This window comes from Haliotis rufescens, unplaced genomic scaffold (genome assembly GCF_023055435.1).
Source record: "Haliotis rufescens isolate VD_foot unplaced genomic scaffold, xgHalRufe1.0.p SCAF_47, whole genome shotgun sequence".
Taxonomy (NCBI): domain Eukaryota; kingdom Metazoa; phylum Mollusca; class Gastropoda; order Lepetellida; family Haliotidae; genus Haliotis; species Haliotis rufescens.
Window position 1 is genome coordinate 13,764 of NW_025964190.1, and position 19,159 is coordinate 32,922.

The 19,159-nt window shown below is 42.7% G+C and overlaps 1 protein-coding gene across 2 annotated transcripts; it reads right to left on the minus strand.

Annotated features, from left to right (window-relative positions):
- Window positions 1-301: 301 nt before the first annotated feature.
- Window positions 302-18,485, minus strand: LOC124110897. Of its 2 annotated transcripts, XM_046470360.2 has the most exons (4): window positions 18,176-18,485; window positions 17,740-17,838; window positions 12,454-12,655; window positions 302-3,719 (listed from the first exon to the last, which is right to left on the minus strand). In XM_046470360.2, the coding sequence occupies exons 2-4, from the start codon at window positions 17,753-17,755 to the stop codon at window positions 1,349-1,351; spliced, it is 2,589 nt and encodes an 862-aa protein (XP_046326316.2). In that variant the 5' UTR covers window positions 17,756-17,838; window positions 18,176-18,485; the 3' UTR covers window positions 302-1,348. The 2 variants fall into 2 exon arrangements, with proteins under 2 accessions (XP_046326316.2, XP_046326317.2); XM_046470361.2 differs by lacking the exons at window positions 17,740-17,838; window positions 18,176-18,485 and having other exon boundaries at window positions 12,390-12,518.
- Window positions 18,486-19,159: the final 674 nt, after the last annotated feature.

Here is a 19,159-nt window from a genome sequence, read left to right on the forward strand (position 1 = left end):
CACACACACGCACGCACACGCACATGCGTGCGCGCGCACACACACACCATTATCGTAACCAGATAAAAGGCGACTGTGCTTGTCGTAAGAGGCGACTAACTGGATCGGGTGGTCAGGCTTGCTGACTTGGTTTATGCATGTTATCGTATCCCAGTTGCGTGGATCGATGCTCATGATGTCAATCACTGGATTGTCTGGTCCAGACTCGATTGTTTACAGACCGCCGTCATAAAGCTGGAACATTGCTGGGTGCGGCGTTAAACAACATTCATTCACTCGTAACCAGATACAAACTAAAGAGTAATTTTGTCAAGGTTTATTTCTGATGTATAGCTAGCTCTGTAGCAAGCCTGCACAGACACAGTCTGCATCACACAGTGATGAGTCAGCATCACACCACCGCCATAAGTTAATTTGAATATCACGTGACCTGATTCTTTCTTGTTTGTAAATAAACGTGCGTATTCCGAAATCATAGCAGTCCGTGGCATTCGTCACCACTCGCCCCTTTCCGTAACCTGCAAGAACACGCGTCCCCTTATCGATGAATGTTATGTGCGAAAATACGACAGACCAATCAGAATGCGCGTATGATTTCAAGTTCTTCGTCAAAGAATCCCTCAGAAATACTTTCTGTTTTTACATATGTCTTGCATCTAAAAATACACCCAAGACACAGATAAATGTGTCCAATCATACTGTATAATTCTGCATGTCCTGACGTGCTTTAAATTGCATCTGAAATATAAATAATATATAGGGAAATATATGTGAACCATTGCGCAACGAGTTGACAATTGTTTTAGGTATGCCCGTTTGCGCTAAGACGGAACCCGGTTGCAAAAATGGCCACGAGAGGGGCACGAGTCGCTATTCGTCTTGTCCCGGAATAACACGAGTTGGTCACGAATGAGTCCGTGGAAGCCTTTCAATGCCATTTACAACTTGTTTTGCATAAATACGCGACTACAACTGCGACAGTGGGGTGGATGACAACATATCAATACACAGTGACCCTATCGCTAGCTCTCCTTAGGGCTTCAATGTCTGCACGTGGAATCGTACAAATATTGTAAACAAAGGATAAATACGCAAATTGAAATAGTTTTTCACATTTTAGGAACTTTTCTCAGCGAAATTGACGATTTCATGACATATCTACATTCAAATGTGTCGAATATTCAAAAATGGAATAGATGAACATCACATGTATTTTTTTGAATGGACTGTGTAAAATGTAACGATTCGTCACATATCTCTGGTCTGTAGCAGAGGTACTAGGTTGACCGCAAGGAAGTCTGGGTTTGAGGGCGACCCTGTGCACAGAATAGCTCTAAGTATTGCCCCCTCACATGCTAAGCTTGAGCTCCGTGACGTCACTAGTCGCGCGGACAACGCTCTTGCGACCCTCTGGAGAGAACGAGTTGTTGTTTAACATAAGACCCCTCAAAGATTTCACAGTTTTGATGACGTCAATCACATCTTTCGTGACGTCATCTGTTATGAGGTTCCCGCTGAGGTCAACCACCTTCAGACACACGCTCTGCAACACTGCTCCTATAATAACACCAGCTTTGACGTCATCAAGTCCCGCGTGGCAGACCGTGACTTCTTCGAGAAGTGGGCTTGAGACTATCAGCTCATGCAGGAGGGAGCACGCCCTAGCGTCGATGGCGGGGAGGAAGGTTCCCCTATGGGTATCCATAACAGAAAAGCTTTTTTTAGCGGACAGGAGATTGAGGCTCACTACTTGCAATTTCTTGCACATTTGTGCGCACTTCAGGACATCGTGTAACTTTGCGCTCGGAATGTAACAGTTTTCTAATCGGAGATGATAAAAATCACCTTGACCTTTTAATTTGATGATAACCTCTGACCCAGCCGCTTCAAGGTTACACCTCCTGACCTCGAGTCTGTGGAAGATGTTGGGCCAGCAGCCAATCACATAGGCGATCCGGTGCATGTGGCTGCAATTTTCTATTGTCAGCGTTTTAAGCGCTATGGCTGTTGTGAACGTCGACGCTACCCGTCTGTGTAACGCGTGGGAGAGATTCTCGGCCGAGTTGAAAGGTCCTCCTAAAGTGAAGTTTTTCACATGGGTGTTACCTTGGAATGTCTCACAGAGGAAATGTACCAAAAACGTTGTGTCGGCGACAAACGTCGCCCGCAGCATCAACGTTGTTAAAGACGTCATACAATTCAGAGCACGTGCCAAACTGATACCGAGGCTGGACTGTGTGAACATTTTGTCCATGTGAATGACGATTCCATGTGTTGAGAGCTCGTAACGCGCCATCATGTGGATCATGTCTTGAAGAACCGAACAGACGCTGTCCTCCAAAGAAAATTCTAATATCGTTGGAAAATTTTGGGCTGCGAGTTTGCACACATCCTCTTGAAAATCTGTTTGTCTGAGACACACTAGAACCCTGCTGACGTCACAGAGGGTACCGCGTGTCACGAGCTGATCGTGACCTAGCATCGTCACGTACTGCAGCTTGGACCTCTCCATCATTGTTTCAACAAGCGTCTTGAGGACCGCGATGTGACCCGACACGCTGAGCTGTCTGCAGCAGTACCCGCACAGACTCTCGAACACTCTGTCCTGGAGGAGATTTGGTAGGAGACTTTCCGAGATGGTTGGATTTACCAACAGATGGCAGACATGCGCAGAGGCCAGGAAGTCGCGGAAACCTCTGGAGCTGTAAGCAAACATATCACTGGTTGAAGCCGACTCGTTCTGATCTCCAGTTTCGTGAATGTCTCGGATTATTCTCAAGTCACAGAGGTGGAGAGGTTGGACGGACTCCGCGAGCACTGACTTGTTGAAATAGTGTGTCCCTCTGTACAAGCCTTCGTATGCTTGTTGACGCAAGCACACGATAATCCGTTCTAAATCACCCCCTGTTCCCTTCTCTTGTAAAACGCCATCTAGTGACCGGAAGCTGTGGTGAAGGAGACACTGGATCAAGTCCGTCTTGTTGTTAGGGATGACGTCATATCCGGTTTTACAAAAGTCAGCAAGTAGCGAACTTATTAGGGGGTTTCGGAAGAATTCCCCTTGAAGATCCACCATCTTGATTTGGTCAACACTGGACACCTTGTGCTCGGGAAAGTCACACATCTTCTGCAAACGCCTCGTGAGAATTCGTGAGCCATAATCCGGGTTTATTCCGTAACAGTAGAACAGGTTATCGAACCGATGTTTGTGAATCACGCTCGGGCCAGTGAACACCATAACGCGGGCGAACGCCGTCTTGTGGGAATCTAGAGTGGCCTCAATGACCTTGATCAGCCCTGAACACACGGTCACGTTGTCAAAGTATATCTCAACGTCTCCCGAGCAACTTGTCAACCAGTCACTCATGTCATTGGTCTGAAACTCACCACCTTGATCCCCCAGCATGGCTTTCACGGTCTTGACAATGAATCTGATGTGGCTCTTGCTGTCCATCACGGATGAAAACGAACCCTCCGTGACGTTGGAACAGTCAAGGTACAGCGGGGTCTTTAAGTTCGGCAGATGGACGTCCTTGACAGTGGAACTGCTCGTGGCCTTCATACACTGCGTCTGTTGACACGCGACCTTGACCTCCCAAAGCTGCAGAAGACGTTGACAGATGGTTGTCTTGCCAACACCGATATCCCCCTCCACCAGAATACTGACGCTCCGGGAAGGACGAGGATACACCAGGTCATCAATCGACGCTGTTTCAAGTCTGTGGGAAAAAGAGAGAGAAAAAAATGATATATTCCTATTGCTCTTAGAGTGAGTGAGTGAGTGAGTGAGTGACTATGGTTTTACGCCGCTTTTTGCAATATTCCAGCAATATCACGGTGGAGGACATCAGAAATGGGTTTCACACATTGTACCCATGTCGGGAATCGAACCCGGGTCTTCGGCGTGACGAGTGAACGCTTTAACCACTAGGCTACCCGACCGCCCTATTGCTCTTAGAGACTGGTCTAGTCAAGGTAGACAGCCATTAGCGATTGGTCACATAATGGAGGACATACAGAGATATTTAATTCGGTGTTGGAGACCCCTGGCCCAGATTACAATCTTACACACATTGCCAATGCTGTGTTGCATAAACATTTAAAATGTACATTAATCATGCATTCTTTGAAGTCACTTTACATTAATCATGCATTCTTTGAAGTCACTTTACATTAACCATGCATTCTTTGAAGTCACCTTACATTAATCATGCATTCTTTGAAGTCACCTTACATTAATCATGCATTCTTTGAAGTCACCTTACATTAATCATGCATTCTTTGAAGTCACTTTACATTAATCATGCATTCTTTGAAGTCACTTTACATTAATCATGAAATTTTCAACCGAATCGCCTTGGTGACACTGGTGGATATCGCTAAGAATTTATCATAAGTGGACATCAAGCTGCAAATCCACGTGATTCTGCCCTGATGAAAATCTATGATAAAGGCGGAAAGCCCTTAGAGACTGGTGGTGTAAAACAATAACCCTCTTTACGATCGTGGTTACAGAGGCTGTTTACGTTAATTATCTAAGTCTTCCTAAAACAGATGATCCTCCTCTATTTTAAGTATGTACTTTGTTTTTCGATTCAAGTGGTGGTGGTGGTGGTGGTGTGGGGGGGGGGGGGGAAGTCGGGCAACCAACAAACACTTACATTTCATGCTGTTTTCCTTTGTTTGTTGTTAAACGCCTCACTCGGCAATATTCCAACTATATGACGGCGGACTGTAAATAATCGAGTCCAAGTGATTGACACCATGAGCATCGATCCACGAAATCGGGATACGATGACATGCATCAACCAAGTCAGCGAGCCTGACCACCCGATCCCGTTAGTCGCCTCTTACGACAAGCATGGGTTGCTGTAGACCATTTATGCCAAAAAATCTAAATGACACTTAAAGACATTGTTGAAGTACATGTCAGTCAACTCATTCACAACCATGCTCAGATCTTCGACTGTAAATTGTTATCTCTTCAGGCAAAGCTGACATTATTTTCTGATCGGTAACTACCGAGTTCGAGCCCCCTAATGCCAGGCTTGTGTTAATTCTTGAAAGGCAGACACTGTGTATACAGATTGTATATCGTATCTCGCGCCACCCACACTCTGTTTTCCTGTGTATTATATTTCCATTCTATATTGATAAAAACCTTCGACCGATCCTCTACCAGGCTTGAAGGGAGGTATAGGTACAAAGAAACAGTTTATATTGATGTAGTGTCGTGTTGAGTATTAATGCCCTCTACAAAGTAAGTCAAAGAATGTTATGTTGGTATGTGGGTGTGTTTGACACATTGCAATCCCGTGCTCGTGGGTTTTACCAAAGTTTTAAACGTCTAAGACCTGCATCACTTCTGGCTTACCTCTCACGTCAAGCTGATATATAAATGAATACTGTTCCACGCGCCGTTAAACCAAACTCACTCTCTTTCGCCGACTAATCTAGGGGTTTCTTTGAGGAGAACATGACAATGAACTCGTTCTCTTTTTTCTTTCCCTCAGTATAGCCCGGCATGGGCTGACGCGCACCTGGCTTGTGTCTGACCACGGCTTGTCATAACACTGTCAGGGAAATGTACACTGGGACGTGGTGGAGGGCATTGCGTGCTGGTCAGACACCGGGTTCGTTTCAACGGTTACGTACCCACTCCCCGACCAATCTATAGCCGAATAAAGTACCTCTTGACACACGTGAAACAAATTGTGAAATACATGTGAAACACACTGGGAAATACAAAGTGAAACACATGGTGATACACACTGGGAAATACATGTGAAACACATGGTGAAATACATGTGAAACATGGTGAAATACATGTAAAACACATGGTGCAATACATGAGAAACACACAGTGAAATACATGTGAAACATGGTGAAATACATGTAAAACACACAGTGAAATACATGTGAAACACACAGTGAAATACATGTGAAACATGGTGAAATACATGTGAAACACACAGTGAAATACATGTGAAACATGGTGAAATACATGTAAAACACACAGTGAAATACATGTGAAACATGGTGAAATACATGTAAAACACACAGTGAAATACATGTGAAACACACTGGAAAATACATGTGAAACACACAGTGAAATACATTTAAAACACACAGTGAAATACATGTAAAACACACAGTGAAATACATGTGAAACACACTGGAAAATGCATGTGAAACATGGTGAAATACATGTAAAACACATGGTGAAATACATGTGAAACACACTGGAAAATACATGTGAAACACACATTGAAATACATGTAAAACACACAGCGAAATACATGTGAAACACACTGGAAAATACATGTGAAACAGATGGTGAAATACATGTAAAACACATGGTGAAATACATGTGAAACACAGTGAAATACATGTGAAACATGGTGAAATAAATGTGAAACATGGTGAAATACATGTGAAACTTGATGAAATACATGTAAAACACACAGTGAAATACAAGGTGAAACACACTGGGAAATACATGTGAAACACTGGGAAATAGAGGGTGAAACACGTTGTGAAACATAGTGAAACATGCAGTAAAACACATAGTAAAACACGTTGTAAAAGACGTAGTGAAACCAGTGAAACAGTAAAACACGCAGGAAAACGCGCAGAAAAAGGCAGTGAAACACGTTGTAAAACACGTAGTGAAACACGCTGTAAAACGTAGTGAAACAGTGGAAAATAGTGAAACACGTAGTGAAACACATACAAAAAGGCGGGATAAGGTGGTACGATCTTGTTACCCAGCCTGGCGTTCAGCATTAATCAGAACAAGGACTGATCTACTCTAAGTTGCGTTTGAGTGGGGTATTCATGTTAAACTGCAGCAGGCATCTCAGTGGGCTAGCACTGTAAAATTAGTCCGGACAAGAACAAGCAGCCACGCACGTGCTTGCATGTCGCAATAAAAGCGCAATAATCTTGATCGCGACGTGAAACTCATGGCCAATGTGGCCAGGTTTTATCGAGGCAGGCTTTCAAACAAGTATCGCTGTGTGTATCACAGGATAGTGTTTTCGGGAATCAACTAACGTAAAGCCTTGAATAAACATATGTTTAAATAAGCTCTTGGACATGGCGTATATTTGAGGCAGGCTTTATTTCCATTTTCATCAAATGTCTCTTTTTCCATCAAGCACTTGGCCAGGCACCCTTCAAGGCAGGTTTAGTCATTGCCCGGGCGTTAATAATGAGTGAGTGAGTGAGTATGCTTTTACGACGCTTTTAGCAATATTCCAGCAATATCATGGCGGGGGACACCAGAAATGAGCTTCACGCATTCTATCCATTTTGGGAATAGAACCCGGATCTTCGACGTGACGAGCGAACGCTTTAACCACTAGGCTACCCGGCCGCCCCTCCTGGCGTTAACAATAGATGCAGGCGATTATTCATAGAATAAATAAATGATATAAAATTCGAGGATTTACGGTAATGTAAACATAAAGGCACACACCTCTATGATAAAGTCAGAGTTGGCACCGAGTCCAAGGTTCGAGATAACAATATGTGTTTGTATCCCGAATTCGCGGTAAGAAGCCAAGTCTACATGCATTTATATAGCGGCGGTCGGGACCAGAGAATAGGTTCTATATAGCGGTACATTCGAGATGTCCGGATTCGACTGTACATATGAATTAATAAAACGTACAATCCAAACCAAATGTATCGCCTTCTTCATGCCAAGTTCTAATACTACCAAAGTATGGCATGGTTTCCTTGCTTAACAGTGCCTAGATTGACACAAGAAAAGGGATATATGATGATGGTCGTCATGGATACGTTCCTAGCTGTATGGTCGCGTCGTTTTCTGCAAATGGCTGAAGTTTTAAAATGAGACGTTAACTGATAGTTTTACACAGTTTGATGAAGCGCAGGATGTACATGAGCAACTTGGCAACTTATCAATGGAGCTACACTTAAAATTGCTGGCATTTCGTGTACTGAGATATTCTGCAGATATGATGTTATCTGATAACCAACAGTTTCAAGCTTGTTGATTTCGGTGTGCACACGTGGCGGATTTACGTGACGTGTGCACACACCAAGAGCCAGCTGAAGGTAATGAGTGACATCGACCGGAGCAATTGCAAGCCCCGCCTACTTTTATCAGCCAATCAGAAAACAGTATTCCGCTAGAGGGCGTGGCCTTTGTTTTTACATGAACGAAAGAAGCATGCTTTGTAAGTCAATCAAATGCCATGGACTCACTTGCAAATTATTTGCAGTATTATTACGCGATTTTTTAAATTATTATTATTTTGTAGATTACACACGGTAATATAGTAAATTATTTGTGTCGCCAGTGCCACATAGAATAACCCTACACCTGTGTATTTGTCGTAAATCGCCTGAATTTCAGTTGCGTGAGGTTGGCCCATAATCGGTGTCAATCGAGTGTCAAGTGGAAAAACGGACTTATATCACACCCAATCACAGGTAATAACTACAATGATGTTCAACGAAACTCCGCCCACTTATTGACCTGACGTCATGGGGCAAGGTCGGGGTGATTCGAATACACTCAGTTAATCCTACCCCGCACTTGATAATGGGCAGAATAGGTCGTGGTAGTCCGTCATGAAGACCCTGATACAAATATATCCAATACAGCCCATGCAAGCCTATAATGTTTGGTAAGTCTAGAAAATGAAGAAAGTCTCTTGTCTCTTTTTTATTATATAACTATAATATAACAAGTGTTTTTTTTCTGTAAAATCTGTTCATTTCTGACACTAGATGTCAGTCTACATAACTGGTAACAGTGGGTTTTGGGGGTTCTTCCAATGCCAATTCAAAGTTTCAAAATCAATGACGTAGGCGGTAAAATGACGTAAAATGATACCTTTTCGCGTATTATCTTGCCCAATCACGTCAAGTCAATAAGTGGGCGGAGTTTCATTATACATCATTGGAGTTATTACCAGTGATTGGGTGTCGTACAAGTTCATAATACCACTTGACACTCGACCGATTATGGGCCAACTCGGCTATGGCCCATACTCGGCCACGTGACATGGCATAACTATTACTTAATACTCAAAGAATACTTCTACTTATTTATTTAAAAAAAAAAATTAATAATTTAAAACTTTTACAAATTTATTCAAGATTTAAATGCTGATGGGTATCTTAGACATCTTATATTTGAAAATCAAAATCTGCATAAATTTACAATTTAAACATGGTAGGGGTCACGTGGTTGCAAATTCATTTCTTACCCTGTCTACATTTGACCAATTTATTTTACACAAAATTACTCAGCCACAGACTACCTTATATAAACTGTTGCAGGAATGAGTGATGGTTAAATAGACAAAATGAAATCTAACAACAGTTCTTTCAGTTACATAAATAACAAACGCGGCATACTTTCTTTTTTAGTTTATGTCGTAATATAAAAGCATATTGACGGATACATTCACCGAACAAGGCCTTTGCTTTGTGTTATACACATAACATTTATCGGTTGTAATTACGACATTTGACATTTGTATTTTGTTTCCATGCTCTTGTTATAGCGTTCAACAGAATCCTTTGGGAATGTTGTTTGTTTGTTTGTTTGTTTGTTGCTTCACGCCGCGATCAGCGATTTTCCACCTATATGATGGCGGTCTGTATATAATCGAGTCTGGACCAGACAATCCAATGATTGACATCACGAACATAGATCTACGCAATTGGGATATGATGACATGCATCAACAAAGTCAGCGAGCCTGACCACCCGATCCCGTTAGACGCCGTTAGTTACAAGCATGTGTTACTGAAGACCAATTCTACACTGGGTCTTCTATTCGAGACATACAACACTGTCATTGTTTCAGAAGCCTTTTCGCTTGTCGGTGTGAACACGATTAGCAAAGCTTAGGAAATCATTAGTTTGTGTTTCAAGTCAAAACAGTGTAAACGAAAATGGCAGAATGCCCAGGAAATGGCTTATCAATTGTTTATCGATAGGACCCCGCGAAGATGTCTACATGTCGTAATTAATTCCAAGACAGAGTTTATAGCACTTTTGTTGATAAATGCTCCCAAATTACTTCGCCAATAATTGCTCGCCCCGGCATGGCGTGAAAATAAACATAGGCAGTCGCGAGCGGTCATGCTGTATCGTGTTATAACACTGCGCTCCGCACATAGAACATGTAGCCAACGTACTGCTGAAGTCCTCATCAAAAGTAAACAAACGGAACAGCCAGTCCACCCTGAAGGTTTGAGTCTAGTGATTCTCTACCACTACAGACGTAGGAGGCGCCAGAGTGAGTGAGTGAGTTGGGTTTAATGCCGCTTTTAACAGTATTCCAGTTATATCACGGCGTGTCAGCTTAATGTGGGAGGAAAGCCCGAAGTGATGCGGGTCTCAGACGTTTACCACTTCGGTGAAATCCACGAGCACGGGTATGGTGCTGACAAACCTAGAAACATAATCGGGGCGAACCAGGATTCGAACCCACAATCTTAGGTTTCTGGCGTGCCCAAGGGACGCAACTCTACACAGCGAATCGCGTCGCCTTAGACGACTGGGCCACCCGTGCCCCCGCGCCAGAAGCATTCAGAAGACTTGCCCTCCTCAACACGTATCCGTTGTGTTTCAGTGTGCTCCACCTTTCTCAATGCGGTCTTTAGACACCCGTGAGGGTGACAACCCCCTTCCCTTTAATCTCGAAAAGCATCTTATTTTTCAAACATTTGCTCACCATGATTCCCGATTACAGTAACCTGCTTATAACGAACTACGGTTATAACGAACTCAACGGGACCACTAATTTTAGTTCGTTATAACCGTAGTTCGTTATAAACATATGTACAGCATATATACAGCAAATTGACGGATCAAAACACATTTCGTTATATCCGTCAGTTCGTTTTAAGCGTGTTCGTTATAAACGTAGTTTTCTGTACTTCTTACTCAAAAGCACGTCAGAATTCCCTCTATATGGCAGAATGTCGATCACAGACGAAAACCTAAAGAACATGTTCCCAGGTTATAAAGGGGTGCAATTTGAAGTCAAACAAGTAAAGAATCGATGGTAAAAAATTTAACGAGAAGGTGTCACAAGTTTGATAACTTGTTCCTTATCCTTTTCCATTTGTGAATATAATATGTTTAAACTAAACCGAACAAGTAAATAATTATCGAAAAATATATGTTTTTTTCGATATTTCTTTACTTTAGTTTAGTTTAACCATGTTTTATTCACAAATATTATAAGCATACATACATACGACTTCATTTACGTCATTCGCGTACAACACTACAGTCAACTACGTTTATAACGAACACGCTTACAACGAACTGACGGATATAACGGACTTACCTTTTTGTCCCTAACATTTGCTGTAGTTATGCTGTATACATGCTTGTAACGAACAACGGTTACAACGAGCTAAAATTAGTGGTCCCTTAGAGTTCGTTATAACCGTAGTTTACTGTACATAGTCCAAAATACCCCCTAAACAGACCCCCGAATCCCGCGCACAAAAAGGGGATTGGCAGGCTCAACCGTGGGTATCCTTAATCAGTTTTAGTTCCAGGCTCGGGATGGAGATTGTTAGAGATCAGGGGATACCTATCTTTGTTTGCATGCTATTTTACGCCGCACGTATTATTCCAGCGAGTGAGGACCTGACAATCCAGTGATTTATAATATGAGCCACGATCTCATTCGTGACCAACTCGTGTTATTCCGGGACAAGCCGAATAACAGGTTACGGAAAGGGGCGAGTGGTGACGAATGCCACGATCTACGCCATCGGGTTACGAAAACACGCAATCAACCAAGTCACCAAGTCACCAAGTCACCCAGTCACCGAGTCTGACACGGTAGAAGACCGCCTCCGTGGTCTAGTGGTAGAGCGTCCGCCCGGAGAGCGGAAGGTCCGGGGTTCGATCTCCGCCCGCGTCATACCAAGAGACGTTAAAAGATGGTACTTGTTGTTACCCTGTATGGCGCTCGGCATTAAGGGGTTAAAGCAAGGACTGGCCGGCTCGGAGCCAGTATACTGTGTCTGAGTGGGGTATTCATGTTAAACTGCGGCATGGTATCTCAATGGGCTAGCACTATAAATCGGCATGATTCCGGTCTAGTACAAGAAGCATCACACACACACACGTGCATGCACGTCGCTATATAAGTGCAATAATCTTGGACGCGACGTTAAACCCCATTTCACCTCACCTCACCTGACACGGTGGAGATTCTGCGATTCAAACCCAGGAATAGCTGATCCTGGCACAGAGAAGGGAAACAACTTTGCACAACGTGTTGCTGCATCTCAATGTAACAAGCTTCAAAGACATGTGTTAGGACAAAAGCAGTGTGCACACACATGGCGATGCGGAGTTATACACCATGCAACTACCTGGCAAACTACAGCACTAGACGAGCACTCCGCTACACGAAAACAGTTCTGTGGGTGATATCACCTTGTCAGCGGATAGTACGCAGGCCAGAGTGACGTGTGCAGATCATTCCGCACTTTAAACCTGGGAACTCTTTTTATTTGGAAAAAGGGTTCCCGAAGTGGCAATTGTCTTTCCAGGTCACATGACCTCCCATCACGTGACTCCCGATGGCGCTTGTAGGTTGCCAGGAGACATGACCTCAGTCGGTCACCAAACTGAGATGCTGAAAGATAATTGAGAAACTTAAAAACAATACATTAGAATAAGACATTAGTTTGATTGTTTGTTTGTTGTTTAACGCCGCACTCAGCAATATGATTTTAGTAAAAGGCGACTAACGCGATCGGGTGGTCAGACTCGCTGACGTGCTTGATGCATGTCATCGATCCAAATTGCGTGGATCGATGCTCATGTTGTAAATCACTGGATTATCTAGTCCAGACTCGATTACTTACAGACCGCGGTCATATACCTGGAATATTGCTGAGTGCGGCGTTAAACATCAAACAAACAAACAAAACAAAACTTCGTCTCATACAGAGACTCCTTTCGCTGAGATGTCAGGGACCTTAATCAAATCAAGGTCGTATCAAAAATCAACTGATCTTAATTCAGCAATGCTTTAAAATAAGTGTACTCTATTTTACTCGGACCGAAGGCCGAAAGAACAAAATAAACATGATTTGATTTCGCGCTTGATATTTCAACAACCATCAACAGTGGGGAGGGGGCAGGGGTTCATCGCGAAGTTTCACGCGGCAATGGAGAACGAACAATCTGGAATGGTGACTGCAACGAGCATGAATTGAGGAATACCCATGGATGTTATCACAGTTATTTAAGTGAAAATATGTATAATGTCCTGTAACATCAGCGAGACTTGATTCTCGATTGACGATGTCCGTCGGAGCTCACCAGGACGTTTTCAAACTTGAAAACACCGTGGGTGAGTTAGTGAGTTTGGTTTTACGCCGCTTTTAGCAATATTCCAGCAATATCAAGGCGGGGGGACACCAGAAAAGGGCTTCACACATTGTACCCATGTGGGGAATCGAACCCGGGTCTTCGGCGTGACGAGCGAACGCTTTAACCACTAGGCTATCCCACCGACCCTGTAAACACAGTAAATTTCTCTGTTCCATGAACAGTAGAGTTAAATTAGTCATTCGTTCTATTTTGACGCTTGTTGCTCCAAATGCTAATTATCATCAAAGGCGAATGTATTTAGAAATTATATTACCGTAATGTCGATGATAAAACTTTACCGACTTAAAAGCAAACGAAAATGGCGGACAACATTTTTTGGCAGCTAGTGTGTTCAACACGAAAAAAAGTCGAGTTCGTCTACTAAGCCTACGCATGTACCTGCTATTTCAAAGAAACATTTCTTTTCCTGTAAATCTATATCGTAGACCGCGCTCTAACCGTCATTCTCCCACATTTACACGAACGAGCTGATCGAGTTTAGACCGAGCAACGAAACAGACATTCTCATTAAAGTCAGATCTTAGTTCTTGCTTACACTAAACAAACGCTATGTTTAGCGGTAGCGAGAACATGGGAGTTGATTTTAATGAGATTGCAAAACAGAACGGAAGATATCATAACTGAAAAGAAAACATGTACTGTATGGTTCTATGAGCTCTTTCCGCAATAAACTGTTCTCCTTTAAATGTATTCATTGATAGTCCATTACAAGGGCCCTAGCGAGTAATTTTTTTTAATGCGTCCGCCCGGAGAGCGGAAGGTCCGGGGTTCGATCCCAAAAGACGTTAAAAGATGGTACTTGTTGTTACCCTGCCTGGCGCTCGGCAAAAAGGGGCTAAAACAAGGACTGGTCGGCTCGGAGTCAGTACACTGTATCTGAGTGGGGTATTCATGTTAAACTGCGGCATGGTATCTCAGTGGGCTAGCGCTATAAATCGGCATCAGCCACACGCACACGTACATGGACGTCGCTATGTAAGTGCAATAATCTTAGACGCGACGTTTAACCCCATTTCACCTCACCTCGTAATTCTTTACATTGGAGTTCCCGATACTATTTTTAGACATTGTTTCAAAAGTTGGTGCACTGACGGGAGGTCACGGGGATTCCCTTTTGAGAAAGTAGTTCCCGATCGCAGTACCGATAATTACACTTAATCTTAAGTCAGCCAATCCGAAAAGAGGATTACACACACACTCCGTCGCAGTGGTGACTCAGCATAACACCACTGCCACAGGCTAATTTGCATATCACGTGACCGGACTTTTCTCTTGTTTGTAAACAAACGCGCTTTTTCAGAAATCAGTATAGAACAGACTAATGCAAGTATTTGGGGGCGCTTCACATATTGTTTTGCATAACTATATAGATATGCTACAACAACTGCGACAGTGAGTTGCATGACAATATATATTTATGCATCAAAGTGACCGTGTCGCTAGCTCTCCGTTGGGCTTCGATGACAGCACGTGGAGCCGTACAACCAATGTAAACATAGGATAACTACGCAAAAACAAGTAGATTTTTACGTATTTGCATACTTTCTCAATGAAAGTTAACCATTCTTTGACATTTGTTTATGAAAATGTGTAGACTTGTCAAACATGAAACGGATGAAAAGCATATGCAATATCTTGAATGGACTGTGAAAGATGTGACGAATCGTCACATGGCGCTGGCCTGTGGCAGAGGTACTATGCTAGCTGGCTGCCGGCCGCAAGGAACACTGGGTAGGAGAGTGGATAACATCCTCACTTAGTTGAGAATAACCTGCAACCAACCGGAATAACGGATGCCCCGAATGAATTAATTTTGGTAAGCATTGGCTGATTATGTTACGAGGGACACGGATGCTCCGTACCTCAGGGTTGTGGGAGGTTCTTGTGATATATCCTTCATCTTACTAATCAGTACGTGACGTTGCACCAACAGGGTGTCTGAGCTCATGCGATCAGGAAGCCGACATTTTTCTATAATTTCTCAAATATCTTTGTTTGTTTGTTTGTTGTTTAACGCAGCACTCACCAATATTCCAGCTATATGACGGCGGTCTTTAAACTAACCAAGTCTGGACCAGACGATCTAGTGATTGACATCATGAGCATCGATCCTTTTTAATTGAGATCGATGACATGCATCAACCAAGTCAGCGAGCCTGACCACCCGATCACGTTAGTCGTCTCTTAAGACAAGCATAGTCGCATTTTACGGCAAGCATGGGTTGTTGAAGACCCGGATCTTCACGGGTCTAGATATCTACAATCGAGTTGAAGTTCAGCTCACGAGACCAATGTTACACATAGAACTCACATTTTGCAAGTTTACACGTTACTAATAACAGAGCTCCAGATAACGTGTTTTTACTCGAAGGTTTCTATTTTAATTTGGTTATTACATTTTTCATTGGGTAACCAATATCTTTTCACTCATCAGTTTATCACTCTATTGGGTTTTCCCCAAAATTAGTAAATATTTTGAGATTTAAAAAAAGAAAAAATGTTTTAGATGTATATAACAGTTCTAAATATAGGCTTGACTCGTAAAGTAAATTAGCTTGTAATTGTGTTTCAGAAATTAGCTCCGTTGTACGCATGCTGAAAAAGCTTCATTGGGTATTTACGCATGCTATTTTCAAACAATTGAGTTATTCATTTCATGCATGTGTTTCTGTACGCAAGTTAATTGAAAGTAATTGGGTTTTGAATAGTTGCGTGGGGTATTTTACGCATATGCAGCTTATCTGTAGCTCTGACTAACAGCTTTACGTTAACAGCGAGAATGGCCCGTTATAACCCGAAGGGGGAAGAATGCACCGAGTTTGCTTTTTATGTAATTGAAAATTGAAAGAACCCTTGTTAAATTAATTTTTAAAAAATCGAGGTTGCCTGATTGGAAAACACATTCCGACTGTAGTTTTCGAAATCTGGTAAGCGACGCTCTGATTGGTCGGATCAAAGGTCGATCTGACGTGACCCCTAACTGGATGTCCTCAGATTCCCCTTTAGCCGTAGCGAGAACTAAGATCTGATTTCAGTGAGATTGGTTGTTAAATTTGATTATGTGTTCTAAACCATCCCTCATTCCTGCAACAGTTTGTAAAAAGTACCTGCGTATGGGTAATTTTGTGTTAAATTAAATTGGTTTAATGAAGACTGGGGTAAGGAATGAATATGCAACCAATTACACCCCACACCCCACCCCCAATAAAAAAAAATAAAAATAAAAAAATAAATAAAAAAATAAAAAATAAACAAAAAAAGAACACACACCATGTTTGAAATGTTGTAACTTCGCGCCGAAAAAAGCAAATTTAGTGATTTTCAAAGATAAGATAATTAAGATACCCATCAGTAGTTTTGTATCGTGCGATTTTGTTTAATCTTTAAAAAATATAAATCAAATGATATTTAAAAAAATAAAAACATGTAGAGGTATTCTTTGAGTTCTAAGCGCCGGTACAGTTCATTTTTTAAACATAATATCACTAATTTAAAGATTTTATCAATTGAAAATCAAACATTAGATATAAGCTACTAAGAGGTATAGTTTCTTTTGCTGCTCAAAATGTCTTTTATTAAGGTTGAAAAACGACAAGGATGGTAATGATTATTTTTTGGTAAACGCACTGGGATTCTGGTTATCGCGAATTGAGTTGAAATGGGGTTTAACGTCGCGTCCAAGATTATTGCACTTATATAGCGACGTGCATGCACGTGTGTGTGTGGCTGCTCGTACAAGTCCGGACAGATGCCGATTTATAGTCCTAGCTCACTGAGATAGCATGCCGCAGTTTAACATGAATACCCCACTCAGACACAGTATACTGACTCCGAGCCGACCAGTCCTTGTTTTAGCCCCTTCATGCCGAGCGCCAGACAGGGTAACAACAAGTTCCATCTTTTAACGTCTTTTGGTATGACGCTGGCAGGCATCGAACCTTCCGCTCTCCGGCGGACGCTCTACCACTTGACCACGGAGACGGTCTCTGGTGATCGTAAGGCCAAAATGGCCACTGCGTGTGGTCCCAATTTAAGCTGTTCTTGATGTAGGAACACTGTATCTTCTACGCAGTCACTTTCTCATGTTGTTTGTCATTGATGAGGCAACCATCTTGCTTAACATCTGTATCTCGTTCAAAGAATAACATGTTTTTTTCGAGTTGGTAACAAAGATTATATTGCCATACTTTCGTTATTTGGATCTACCAATAAAAGCAGAGTGTCCCCTTTCCAAACACACTCGTTATAACGAAACCTAATACCTTCATGTACCTTGAAGTGCGCGTGTTTAACCCAGGTTTACTGTTATGATGTGTTTACCTTGAACCGCGTCCATTCCGTGTGAAATGAGAGTTTCAGTGCTTCATACCGCTCTTGGTAGCTGCTACCGCCGGCAAGCCAAATATATCACAAGAGTGTCTGAAAATACAACAAAGGTTGAAGGTAAGTGAGGTGGTAACGGGAACACTGGCATGCTAGGGTACTTATGTAGATGTACGTACGACGTCAGAGAGACGCAAATATACATTGTACGACACGGTACGGTAATTAACAAGGTATCATGTAAAGAGAGAGTGAGAGAGAGAGAGAGAGAGAGAGAGAGAGAGAGAGAGAGAGAGAGAGAGGCGCGTTCGTCATTCAACTTTTGCATTCACTTTTCTGTATATAGGGTTTGAACGACGTCCAGCGTCTTAGTATATACATCACATATATACTTAGTATAAGGGTTACTTTCTGATATATAGATGCAACTTACTTTTAGATATACATCTTCGCTTCATCTTGCCAAGGCGCAATATGAAACTTTAAGAATGTTCTCGTCTCCTGCAGAAGAACCCGGATGAATGGGGTAGCCACTTCCCCGGAACTGCTCAGCGCAGCTCTCAGGTTATAGAAACAACAGCCTCACTCTAATGATCCCGACATCTATCTGTAGCACTGTGGGTGACGTATTTCACATTCTGGAGATATTTCTCTGATAAACGCGTGAATTTCCTGGCTACCTGTGCGGCGCGTTATCGCCGGACAGAAGTCTTCCCCCAGACAGGTACGCCACCTCTCGAGCAATGGCGGCAGCAGAAAGGGATTTCTCTGGTATCCGATTTCATGAAGCACCGGGAAGAAGATGGTACCGGAATAGATCAGCTTGGGGGGGGGGGGGATGTTCTAGGAGGGGTAGAGGTAACGTATGTGCTGATAGCGGCGCCAGGCTGGGCTAGCGTTACATCCAGAGGATCTGGAACACTGCTGCAAGTTGCGCACTGATGAAGAGCGAGTGCAGACTTCGGGAGGTTATCAACAACTAGGATGTATTAGGATACTCAGGAATGTTATTTTTTAAATGTACGTGTTTCAGGTGTGAAATGTTCAATGTAAAAATATGACGTAATTGTTTAATTGATCCCTTGATTAATGATGTAACGTGATTACATACATGCTCGACCCGTGAAGATCCGGGATAGAGGAGGTCTTCCGTTAAAGGCGACTTTGCTTGTCGTAAGAGGCGACTAACGGGATCGGGTGGTCAGGCTCGCTGACTTGGTTGATGCATGTCATCGTATCCCTATTGCGTGGATCAATGCTCAGGATGTCAATCACGGGATTGTCTGGTCCAGACTCGATTATTTCTCAGACCGCCGTCATATAGCTGGAATATTGGTGAGTGCGGCGTTAAACAACAAACAAACAAACAAACAAACAAAACATCTATACTCAGTCTGTGTAACAATTGAACGAGTGA

Bases quoted from the DNA above. Each gene is read 5' to 3' on its own strand.
- LOC124110897 (XM_046470360.2), bottom strand. The intron at 3,720-12,453 runs GTGATATCACCC...TTTTTCCCACAG, and splicing joins GCGTACTATCCGCTGACAAG to ACTTGAAACAGCGTCGATTG.